The sequence below is a fragment of the Montipora foliosa genome, chromosome 1, assembly GCF_036669935.1.
Source record: "Montipora foliosa isolate CH-2021 chromosome 1, ASM3666993v2, whole genome shotgun sequence".
Taxonomy (NCBI): Eukaryota; Metazoa; Cnidaria; class Anthozoa; order Scleractinia; family Acroporidae; genus Montipora; species Montipora foliosa.
In genome coordinates this window covers 18042203-18055499 of record NC_090869.1, presented here as the reverse complement: position 1 = coordinate 18055499, position 13297 = coordinate 18042203, and the positions used below count along the sequence as shown (strand labels likewise).

General features: G+C 39.1%; 1 protein-coding gene across 1 annotated transcript in view; it reads left to right on the top strand.

The window, feature by feature from the left end:
* Positions 1-9105, top strand: part of LOC137991861 (contactin-associated protein-like 2) — a 12441-nt gene extending 3336 nt beyond the window's left edge. The window contains exons 3-5 of the mRNA XM_068836897.1: positions 6025-6275; positions 6759-6876; positions 8020-9105. Coding sequence (XP_068692998.1) covers positions 6025-6275; positions 6759-6876; positions 8020-8630 — 980 coding nt within the window. The 3' untranslated portion in view covers positions 8631-9105. The remainder of the gene's footprint in view (positions 1-6024; positions 6276-6758; positions 6877-8019) is intronic.
* The last annotated feature ends 4192 nt before the right edge of the window (positions 9106-13297 follow it).

The following is a 13297-nucleotide window of genomic DNA, read 5'->3' as shown; positions in this document are numbered from 1 at the left end:
CCTCCCGCTCACTTCTCTTTGAAGTTTCATGATGATTCGGAAATAAATGTGCCATTCTTTTGCCGGCCTGTAATTTTTTCCTCGGCGTTTTTGTCGCCATGTTATTTTAACTGATGCTTGAAAAATTTGTATGAAAGTCAAGTAGACTAGTGCACGACTGATAAAACCTCGCGAATATCAGTCGTGCAGTAGTCTACTTTCATAAATATTTTAAATCAATTTTGACTGATCACGATCTTCTCTGATCCAACGCTGTGCAAGACTTACCGTCCACGCTTTTTGCAAAGGTTTTAAAACCTCAACTTCACTAATGCTCAAAGTAATGCGTGACATATTACAGTCGCGTTACATGCGCAGTAACGTTGAGCACAAACAATTAGCGCGAACGTCCTTAAGAGTGGCTGCCTGTAAAAATCAGACAAATTCTTAATTTCGCGGCAAGGATCGAAAATTCGATTTGGCTCATATTTTCATGGTAGATAGGCTAGGGCATAACAATAACTACTGGACAGTTTTTTCGGCAAAATATCCTTTCAGTTGAGAGAAATATGCAAATTACCAAATTCCGTTAAAATCGCCATGTCACGCACCATTTTATTAAACAACTTTGAGAGTCTCGCATGCAAAACGACATTATTCGTCCGTCTTTAGAACACTCAAATATTTTTGTGCAATGTTTAAATGTGTGCTTGGTCGATTTTAGTGAATGTTGTGCGGTCGTTTTGGGTGGAAAATGATTAAATTTCGAAGACATGTATTTCATTCACTTAAAAGTACTTCGTAAATATAGTTAATTTTCATCATGTGCGAAACCTTCAAATGGACTGAGCTTCTGCTGGTTGAATCGTAGAAGAATGGTCTACAGATTCCTGTAAAAATTTCTTTGGGCAAATGATTGTGAGCGACGCGAGAGCTTTTCAAAGTACGTTAAATATGCATATATTTGCCCTTCCGTCGTCAAATATCAATTGACTGGTTACCCATATATTTTAGCATGCGCCACATGACTTGACCCATATTAAGTTGAAATAGACACAGAGATGATAATTTCGAAATGTTTTAACCTTATTTGCTGCATAAGGTAGATCCAAAAGCCGATTTAACGTGTTTTTCCCGCCATTCGGCACATATAAAGCAGTACAGTTTCCTTCTGTTTGCACAATGTCTGATGTACATCGCCAACTGTCATCGTATTTAATGGTCAAATACCATATTTCGGCGCATCTGATCGCCACTGCATCTAACTCAGCAACGGCTGAGTCATTTGTGGATAGTTGCTTACTTCGCACAGCGCCAAAATACTACCACATCTGAACGATTGCTGCTTGACCTTGAATACTTTGCAGCGGTTCGTCATTTGTTTGTCACGCAATGCTGTCATCCCAGCCTAGAGGGTAGGGCTAGGGCAATTTCTATCCTGATATATACGTAACCATTTTGAGCACAAAATCTTGTTGAGTGGGAAGAGAGTAAATAAAAGAATATAAAGAATGACTTTATTCCCTTTGTCTTCTGAGTTGTCTCCTGTTGTCATCTCTTACGCGACCCGCTACCTACATTGCGTAACACTTTCGGCTTAAACTCGTTCCTAGGTCTTTCCGCGCTGTGCAAAAGCAGCTTCCACAAAACCAAACAGTGCAAACACAAAAAGAAGTCGTTAGTCTTTTTTTCAACTTCGCAGAATTTGTTTTCGAATACTCTCGCGACAGTCGGAGACTTTTGTGCGTCTTTTGCAAAGTTTTTTTTTACTCAAATAGGCCACGTTCGATATATCAATATTCTTATTTGCTCTGAGGCTTTAGGGATAATTATTTTGTAACTTTTTAAAGTGTCTTTTGTCTCTAAATTCCCGAAAGAGACTGGATACAAAGAAGACAACACCAAATATGAATGTTTGTCCTGAAAGCCTTGGGGCCATGTTAGAATATTGACGTGGCATATTGCTTTTCGCAACATACCGGTAATCATACCGTTACCCAACCCCGGTACCAAACGAATCATCTTGCGCGCGGTCGACAACAGACATTTTTTTAAAACTGACAAATCTTCACAAGCCTCTCCCCAATTTGCAGTTTTTCTTACGCGTTCGAAGTCACCCGATCTCCGCACGGAAACAAAATGTCACAAATTAATGCCTGAAGCGTTTTGTGAGATTCCGCCATAACAATTCAGAGCTGATGAAGGAAACCTAGTACCTAGGTGCACTGCTGGATAAAGAAGGCGTGGCGACCAAAGACATTCAACAGAGACTAAGTAAAGCTAGACGAACTGTCTACAGGTTGCGAAGAATTTGGGACTGTAACGAAATTAGCAGGAAGACGAAAGTTCAATTGTTCAAAACAATTGTCAGAGCAGTTTTGATGTATGGCTGCGAAGCTTGGAAACTCACGAAAACAGAAGCAAAGAAGCTGGACGCTTTCCAATACAAATGCATGAAACGCATACTGAGAATAAGATGGCCACGGACCATCTCGCACCAACAAATCCAGGAGACCACAGGAGTGAAAAGAACGAGTGATGAGATCAGACGCCGAAGATGGAATTGGATCGGGCATATATTGAGGAAGAACAGAGAGGAGCACTGTGTTACAGCATTGGAGTGGAGGCCAGAGGGGAGGAGGAGACCAGGTCGACCAAAAACAACATGGAGGAGAATGGTTGAAGACGAAAGACGAGTAGCTGGGTGGCAATCATGGACGACTGTCAGAGCTTTAGCAGCAAACCGAAGTGGATGGAAAGAGAATGTCAAAGCCTTAGGTGCCTTATGGCACGAAGAGATATAGAGATAGCGAAGGAAAGTCATACGAAAGACAAAGGAGACATTGGACTAGACCGGGAAGAGCTAGCGCGTGGTGGGACTTCTTTGTGAATGTAGTGGTATTAACTGAACATTTATTTCACATATGCACAATCCTAGGTCCAACTCGTTCTTATCGTTTTCCAACGTTTTAGTTTGGGCAGATGAAACCAATAGGAAAATTAAACGTTAGTGTGGGCGAAAATATTTTGCTTCGTTTTCTTCGAGATAAAAACGCTTAAGCTTTACTGTGTTAGAGCTCTTTCGGGGCGGGTTTCAGGGGTCTTCGTCTCATTCCCTTTTAGCATAAATCAACTAGTGGTTGAAAACTTTATCTAAATCCTCTTCACAGACACTTTGAGAACGGCAAGAGGCGGCCGTCATTAATTTTGTTAGCTGCTACACTAAATACTATGTATCACAGAATAGATAGTAGCGTAGCCAATCAAAGAACTGCACGCTAGCCCAGACTAAAAACGGATGAACATTCAACAAATTGTTTCACTTATTTTACAGTGCGACGCGCCATACCGTGGCCACCCAACAAACATTTTTACAAGTTAGCTACTGATCAAGATACGCGAATTTGATTGACAGACACAAACCTCCATAGAAAGTTTCAACGCGCAAGAACCAAATGGAGGCTTGTCTGTCAATCAAATCCGCTCACACTGATTGGCTAACTTGAAAAAAATGTTTGTTGGGTGGCCACGGTAAGGCGCGTGGCAGTGTTAGAGTGCCCAATACAAAATATGGAAAGCAAAATACGAATATATCGAAATCAAATATTTATATTTGTTTTACATTTTTTTTATTTGTTTGATTTTTTTATTGTTATTATTACTATATACCCCTACCGGTGTAGCTACCTACTAAAATAATAGCATTGCGTGACGACCAAATAACGAACGCTGCAAGATTGTGCTTCGGGCGCCGACACTCTCGGGAGCAAAGGTAAAAGGTCGCAATCAAATGTAATATTTTGGTCAACTTGGTGTAGTACGTACAACGCAAACAACTATCCACGAATTGCTTAGCAGCTGTTGACTTAGGTAGATGCAGTGATGATTATATGCCGCGAAAGAAGATCACAGATTCATGATATTCGACCACTGATTACGTTGACAGTTGGCGATGTGCATTAGACGTTGTCTAAACAGAAGCAAACTTTGACCGCTTAAAGGCGACGAATCGTGGAAGAAACACATTAAATCGGCCTATGGACCTGTCTCTTACTGCCAATAAGGTTAGAAAATTTCGAAATTATTATCTCTGTGTCTATTTCAACTTAATATGGGTCAAGTCATGTGGCGCATGCTAAGATTTACGGGTAATTGTGAAGAAGAGCTCCCCAAAAATCCTGTCGGCCGACTGTCGGTCAACTGTCGGCCGACAGCTTACCGACAGTCTACCGACAGCTAACCAACAGGTTACCGATCGGTTAAGAAAAAAGAAAGATTGTGGTAAAAACGAGCAGTTAACGTGACATTTCGTAATGGTGATGTATGACTCGACAGACTTCACCTACTCACCGATCAACTGTTATCAGTGTAACCCGTCAATTGATATTTGACGACGAAGGGCAAATATTTGCATTTTTAACGTACTTTGAAAAGCTCTGGCGTCGCTCACAATCATTTGCCCAAAGAAATTTTTACAGGAATCTGTAGAACATTCTTCGGCGATTCAACCATCAGAAGCTTAATCCATTTGAAGGTTTCGCACATGATGAAAATTAATTATATTTACGAAGTACTTTTAAGTGAATGAAATACATGTCTTCGAAATTTAATTATTTTCCACCCAAAACAACAGCACAACATTCACTAAAATCGACCAAGCACACATTTAAACATTGCACAAAAATATTTGAGTGTTCTAAAGACAGAACAATAATGTTGTTTTCCATGCGAGACTCTCAAAGTTGTTTAATAAAATAGTGCGTGACATGGCGATTTTAACGGAATTTGATAATTTGCATATTTCTTTGAAATAAAAGGATATTTTGCCGAAAAAACTATCCAGTAGTTTTTGTCATGCCCTAGCCTGTCTACCATAAAAATATGAGCGAAATCGAATTTTCGACCCTTGCCGAGTTGTGTTTGATAATTACGGGCAGGGACTCTTAAGTTCACAGATAATCAGCCAGCGTTGTTTAAATATCCGGACGACTCAACTCTTATTGTTGCCGTTTGGAGTAACAGCCATTGTCGTACCACATTTTCCTGCAGAAATAATTCAATGATACATAAACTTACTTACACATGTTAAACTATTATTTAGAAAATCGTTCTCTTTTGAGCCCCATTTTGTACACTGCATTGAACATTAGCAGAATTATTTTCCTTCTGTATATTCTCAAGTGCCGTCTCCCAAACGATCACTTTCGATATAATTTCTCGATCGTTCAAGCAGGCCGGGTCGATTTATTGGTTTAGTTAACAAGTCTTTGATTTTGAAGGCGTAATTTTGCCATAGGTTAAAAAAAAAAAATCACTTCATGCCGAATTAAGCCAACTGAAATACAAAACACAAATCTTCAAATGACCGAGGACACCTTATTTTCCTTTACCGAGTCCTTAAGTAAATCTGGCTCTGCATGCTGCTCAATGTTTCACTGAAAGGGAAAAAAGATCTGTATGAAAGATCTCGAGTAGCCTTTGGGTTGTCCTCAGAAAGACGGCTACCAGCATCCCTCCTCAGTACGACAACTGTTTGCGTTTGTTAAGTGAAGTTTATTACTTCCACTTACTTGCTAAAATTCAAGTTTCTTTATTGAATTCTGTGCTCAAAATGGGGCTCAAAATATGGTGAGAAGATGCAGATGACGATATTCTAGAGAATAGTTTAAACGTAAGTGAATTTTGATATCCCAGAATTATTATTGAGCTGGTAGTAACTTTTAAATTATCGCAAATTGTGAAAACAAGGCAGCTGAATTTGAATCAGGAAAATGTGGTTTTACCCACACGAGTTGATACGATCGAATTATCGCAAACTCGCCTCGGTTTGTACGAGCATGAGCAAACACAGTAGATGTGTTTCAGTTCTTAACTAAGCCACCTGAAATTCAAAACGCAAATCTTTAAATAACCGAAGGCTCCTGTTGAGACGTCCCGAGTTTTATGTAAAAGACTCTAATGGTCGATTTAATAACAATATTGCGGGTATACATTAGAAAAACACATCAGTTAAAATTGGTCAGTAATTCATAACGTGTTCAACAGCAAACGGCGACCGCATCATCATCTTTAAAGAGCCAATACCAAACATGGCCATGGGAGATCACGTGATCAGTAGAGAAGAGGTACCGAATGAAGGAAGCTGTAGAGTCAACTGCTATCTGCACCCTGACTGTGTCTCTATTAATATGGGGCCCTTAACAGGAGGAAAGCTGACTTGCGAATTGAACAATACCACTGCTCCAAAAGACTCTACCCTGAGTAGTAAGAAAGGTCACACTTACTTGGAAATTGAGGTAAAAGTGGTTGCAGTAGATGGTACATTTTTCAGTCTTGCCTCACTTTAACTATGGTTTAGTTAAGATGTGCTTGAATAATCATAAAAGATAGAGAAATGTAGTTTTCTATAGATCAAAGTCTATCATAAATGCATGAAAATATAAATACAGCGATATTGCATTCTTTAATTTCTGGCGATTTGTTTTGGATAAATCGATTCTCAATGGAGCTTTTTGTTTAAACGTACGCTAACATACTACAGCAATTCAAGTCCTACGTTTTTTTGTCATCTTACAAACATTGCAGACAAATATTATCAATTTCCTTTTCAAATATTAGTTGGCACTTCGTTATCGTCTCTTCCGAGTGTTCAACATATAATCAACAAAGAATCAGTCACACATTCTTCAGTTGCATGGATTTTGAGGTATATGACTCATGAATCATCTCAAATATTCGATTCCGGGCTTCTTAGCAGTAGCATTGGACTTTAATTTCAGAATCCCTGCAGCAGCAGCCCGTGTCTAAATGGTGGAACTTGTCAAGCCGGATTTACTAGTAAAGGATTTCGGTGCCTTTGTACCAACAGTTCCTTTGCGGGAATTCAATGCGAGATAGGTAAACGTCAGTTCATGTTATATAAATACGTAAGCAAAACAAGTTTTACGATAACAGAAACTTTTCAGAGAATGCAGATATCGGTAAATAAATAGGATCGATATCATATTTCTTTTGCTTTTAAACCTACGACGAAGCCACAAATATACCAAATATTGCTTTCTTTCGTTACGGCCCTCGTGTAATTCCTGTGGATTGCGAAACATTTTCTGAGGTTTATCCGCAGTCAAATTCAATTCAGCCAATCGCGTCATGTTATTTTAGGGTGTGTGGTAAAGATGAGAGCCCCGTTTTTGCTTGCTTTTATATATATGTACGTATTTATTTACTTGTCTATTTATTTATTTACTTACCAAGAGTGAATTAGATTCACTCTTGTACTTACTTACTTATTTTTGTACTCATCATCGTCGTCATTAATAGCCTATTAGTCTTTCACTTCTGAACAAAGTCCTATGTATGATTTTTCCAAGTCTTTCTGTCTTGTGTGTCTCTCTCTTCCATGTGGGATGCCTATTGAACTGGTCAATTTCATCCTTCCATCTTCCTGGAGGTCTGCCTCTGTTTATTTTTTCCATACTTTGGTGCCCTATGTGCCACATGTCCAGCCCATCTTCACTTAGTTTCATTTTATTTCATCATTTGTGATGTATCCAAACTTTTAAATGTAAGTGCTCGATTGCATAAGAATTTGGAGAATTTTGTTTCATCGAATTCAAATTCGATTATTGGTGGTTAACAGTTGTTGTTGAATGTTCCGTTCTGTCGTGATTGTGTTTCATTGGCCCTGAAATGCCCCAATGGGGCGTGGTCAATTAAGTATGTATGTATGTGGTCTACACTTAACGGTTTCAAAAAAAATGCCGCTGGCATACTACATGTACCATTTGGAACTAGAGAAAAATTTTGGCTCAATGGTATTTTTTTCTTGCAAACAGTATCCATCTATTGGGGCTCCGACTTTCTCACACCTCACTGAATTCAAACTGCTATCTACAAATGGGTCAAATAGCTCGTAGTTTGGGTAATTAACAGATGTCCTACAGAACGCCTTGCGTCGCTTGACCTTAATGAATAAAAATAACGAAGTTACCAGGTGAGTGTGTCTGACATGTCTGTGATATTTTATGATCTACTCTTCAGCAAAATCCTGCAGCCATTTAAAACAACTGGATCCTGCAGCAGAGAGTGGAGTTTACACCATCCATCCTTTTGTTGAAGGAAACTTGACACCATTTGACGTCGCTTGCAACATGACTGAAAAGAATGGAGTTGGTGTGACAGTCATCAGTCACGACAGTGAAAGCAGAACAAGTGTCCAGGGATATGAAGAAAAAGGGCGTTACTCACGTGATATTCATTACACCGGAGCGAGTCTGTCTCAGCTTGCAAATCTCGCCACAGTTTCAGCGCATTGTGAACAATTTATTAGGTATGAGTGTTACGGTTCGGTTTTGTGGTTCAACAATGATTCTTATGGATGGTGGGTATCACGTGACTCAACAAAGATGACATACTGGGGTGGAAGGTCGCCTGGTGATACCAAATGCACATGTGACCAGCCTATATCCTGTGCAAAACTAAGCGATGTTTGTAACTGTGATAAGAATGACAATGTCTGGCGTGAAGACAGCGGTCTCCTCACTGACAAGCAAAAGCTTCCAGTTAAACAGCTCAGGTTTGGAGATACTGGACACACAGGAGAGCAAGGGTACCACACACTCGGAAAATTCAAATGCTATGGAACAGCATGATCTCGAGAGACCTTATTTCCCAGTATCTATCGCGACGGTCTAATGAAAACTGAGACACTGTCACGCAAATTGCTGATAGAATATTGGATGGAACATAGTATATCCACACACACACCCACACACACACACCAAAATAAAGAAAAAACAAAAACAAAAACAGAGAACGACAGAAGAGAAATTTAAAAAGCCCCTAAGGGATGCGTGAATGAACCAAACTCAAGGCTAAAAGCAACAAGGAGCTTCCTGAGATGGCTTGAATGGGTTAACTGAACCTTAGCTCAGGAATATAGATAAGCAGAAGTTTAATGCATTTTTCCGTTATTTGTACGTAGAAACTATGCATCTCATCTTCACCTAACATTAACTTGAAATTTCTAGATAGCGTATCAGTAATTAAGGTGATTCCCTTGAAATTGTTCTACTATCAAACTTTTTTGGAAACTTGGAATAATTAACATTCATGATATGAACATTAAAAAAATGCAACAAAAAAAATGGGTTCACCGTGCTTGTTTACGCGTCAGCAAGGTCTTGAAATGGGCTTAAGCTTTTTTTACTGTTTTCGCGTTAAAAATTCGAATCACATTCATACAGAATTAAGTCTTGGTTACTTCAAAGACACAAAATTTTATTTTGAAAATAAGGCTTCTTTTATTTACATAAGCAGCATTGCTTCATTTACGCCGTCTTTGATTCCCTGGTTGTGGGAATAGTGCACTTTTTGGGACAGTTCCGTTGTTAGCTTGAAGTCCTCACCTTGGGTAAAATACACCCAGTACGGAACTGTTTTCCAAAAAAAATTCATGTTCTACTATCAAACGTTTTTTCTTCTTTAAATATGTTCTTTATTAGACTGTTCTTGGCAAATACCCGAAAAAAAAGTAAAGTAAAGTAAAGTAAAGTAGACCTATTTAACGTCGATAACTCGTAACAGTAATTAAACTGACAAACCTTAGGTCGACGGTGCGCTCATTTTACTCCCCCTCTCCATCAGTGCTTCGTTTTACGGGTATTTAAAGCTACTAGCTACACGGAAAGAAAAGGAGTCGAAACCAGGATGCGAGATCCGGGAATCGAACTCTGCACCTCTTGCACCAAGGCCACGGACTAACCGACTGTGCCACCCTTGCTCCTAAGTCTGCATTTTATGAATGGTTTGAGACTGAAATCTATCTAACCGATGTAAGGTCACTTCCTGTAACAACGGCACATCAGATATAAACAAAAAAATTAATCCTTCAAATTGGAGTACAACAAATTTCCATTATTGGCCTTCTGTTGTTTACTGGGTATAGCAATGATCCATCCGTGCAACCGTTGGAATACTGTGATGTTTGATTCTACACGCTGATAACATAACATAACATAACATAACATAACATAACATAACATAACCTAATCTAATCTAATCTAATCTAACTTAACCTAACCTAACCTAACCTAACCTAACCTAACCTAACCTCACCTCACCTCACCTCACCTCAGCTCATCTCACATAACCTAACCTTAACATAACATGTTATGCGCTTATATATCGGAAACTATTTGAATGCTTTGTTCCGATTGGCTAAGTGATTCTACTCTAGACGGTGATTGGTTTATTTTTCACTTTTGAAGAATGCTATACGAGAAGCTGTTTGGACGTATCACTTTCTTCACATGTGAAATATAGCTATTTGCAAGGTCTATCGCATAAAATTCTCAATCTATATATAATAAAATCCTAGATTTACCTCCATGTGGACCAGCCACCAAGGCCTGGGATAAACCGAGATGCGAACTTCTGTTAGGAAGACCTCCCGAACATCGCGCCTTTTTCAAGTTTAATTACTTAAATGTTTTGTCGTAAAAAGGGTTGCTTTTATTCATCGTGGTAAAGTACAATAATAATAAAGTATTCTCGGGCCTCTTCTTTGGAATGTTTTCCAAAAGGATCTACATTTCTCCACTGATCAAAACAAGCTATTTATGTATGCTGATGACCATCGGCGGAGAAGAAAACTAACGACGTGGAATGTTTTTTTAACTGAGGAAGGAAACAACATCTCTGAGTGGTACAACAACTGTCTTTTACAAGGAAAACTTTTAAAGTATCATCAGGTGATGTGTCGAGGTTCGAGGAATTATCACAAGGATTTACACATCGTCATTAACGACACTGTACTTGATCAGAATCAGAGGTAACGCTCTAAGGGGTTGCCTTAGATGATCAACTATCATTTTCGAGTCATGTACGCAATGTTTGTAGAAAAGACTCCTGTCAAACATGTTTTTTTCTGAGATTACGTAACCTTATTCCGACATCTGCTAAATTACACATTTTTAAATTTGCTATACTACCTTATTTTACATATTGTCAGACTGTCTGTCCTTTCTGTCATTTCTGATACCAGAAAACTAGAACGAATTCAAGTACGAGCACTTCGCGCTGTTTCTTGTGACAATAAATCGAAGAATGAGGAACAGCAAAAAGCGAAACTACGAACACTTCATACGCAACGACTTCAAACCATTGCGATCATAATGTACAAAGTAATAAAAGGTCTGGCGTCCCCCTAAGTTGCGGACTTATTTACTGTTACCAATTCTTCATATCATCTTAGAAATTCCGATTTTTCCATACCTAGATTTCGGACTGTTGCGTATGGCAAACATGGCCTGACTTATTTAGGTCCTGTCATTTGGTCCAAACTTGACAAATTTATTCGATCGTCTGAATCATTGGACGTTTTTAAAAGCGATATAAAACGGTTAATTTCACAATCATGCTGGACAATACTTGTAAAGACTGGTATTTATAAGAATATATGCCGGGAATTCTAAAAATTTCCGGTAATGTATCCCAAAAATTCGAGAGGATGATCCAAATTTCCGAGACGACTTAAGTTAAGACCTAGTATTGCGTTTGTTAGAGTTGTCACCCCCCGTGATCTCTACAAAGTGCGATAAAACGCAAAAGCTTACTAAATGCAACGTCATTGATCGTTAAAAGGGTACTCTGACGAAAAAACACGATATTTCAGAAAGTCTCAAATCTTCGAGGAAACGCCGCCAAAATGTTGTATACGCTTTTCACATAATGAATTTAACTTACTTTCACCAACATTTCAATGTTATTACGTCGAAAAACTTTTTTTCATAGCATCCGCCATTTTTGGTATGTCGCCTGCATACTTATTCGAGCAAGCCTGGAGCGAGGGCTGATGACGTCACTTACTCAACATATCGCTCGCTGCTACTTGAGTAAATGGAAAACATGTCTGAGAATGAAGCTTCATCTTCTATCGATCATGATTTATCGACTTCGGAGTTACCGTTTGACTTCGAAAAACATTCTGAGTCAGTTACCTCAGTGTGATTATGAAGATTTAGACTCGGGGCTACTGAGGAAAAAGCAGCCGCATATCGACAGGAAAGAGCTTAAGGGGAAGAAAAAAGAATGCTTCGAGATCGTTCGAATTAACTGGTATTAGATGGTATGTTGGAGTTGTGATTTTGTCTGTTTACTATTGTTCCCTTCATTTGTAAAAATTCAAATTTCTCGTAACTTTTTTCTAGGTGCAAATGTACGGGTTGTTCTTCGGACGCAGTAACAAAGGCCAATGAAAGACTATAAGGATTGCTTCTGCTGTTACTAGGGAAATTGATCGGTGCGTGGAGAAGCTGGAATTGAAGCAGTTGCAGATGACTGAGAACAGTTACTACAGTACCACTGATCTGCCTGGGTTTCAATCTTGTTGTTGAGACGAGTGGGTTTTAAAAATAGCCGCCATAGGATTAAGAAACCGAAAGAACAAGCGATACACATCAATGTATGAGCAAGGCCAAACTGCGAAGTCTTAGTATTAAAGCGCTGTATAATAAGCTTCATTTTGGATTGCACTTTTCGATTTTCCTTGTCAGGAAATATTTTCATGTATTTTATAACGTAGCAATTAAGAACGATAATGGCAATAATTTTCCTAGCTCCTGAATATATTTTTACAATCAGTTTCATACCGACAGTTTATTCGTCTTGTTTGGGACTTCATGGGGTATTTATTACACAGCACTTACTGAGACTTCACAGTTAGGGCTTGCTCATACATTGATGTGTGTATCTGGTATCTGGGAGTGTCATCGCCTCTTCGACTGTTGACGTGCAATGACACTCCACAGGTCGCGGTCGGCAGCTTGGCTGGTGCAGGCGTAGGCTGGCTGGCAGGTCCACTCCTTGAAGTCCGCCATCCAGTTGTTCCGCGGCCGCCCTCTTGGTCTTTTGCCTTCTAACTTTCCTTCTAATACTGTCGTCAAGATATTATTTTTTCTCTTAATATGGCCAAAATACTTGAGCTTTCTTTTCTGAATGTCACTCAAGAGCTGTCTTTTTGTCTTAAGCTTGGTGAGAACTCTTTCATTTGTAACTTTGTCACTCCGCCTAACATTCCCTAACACTCTGAGGCACCACATTTCGAAGGCTTCAATTTTAGCTTCAAGAACTTTGGAAAGAGTCCATGCCTCACACCCATATGCGAAGATTGAATAGATATAACATTTTACAATCTTGAGTTTTGTAGTGAGTTTTAAGCGTTTTGATTTCAGAATTTTAGCCATAGAGCTGAATTTTTCTTTTGCAATGTTCTTGATGTTCGTGATGTTCTTGATGTGTGTAGCGCTCGTTATTTCGG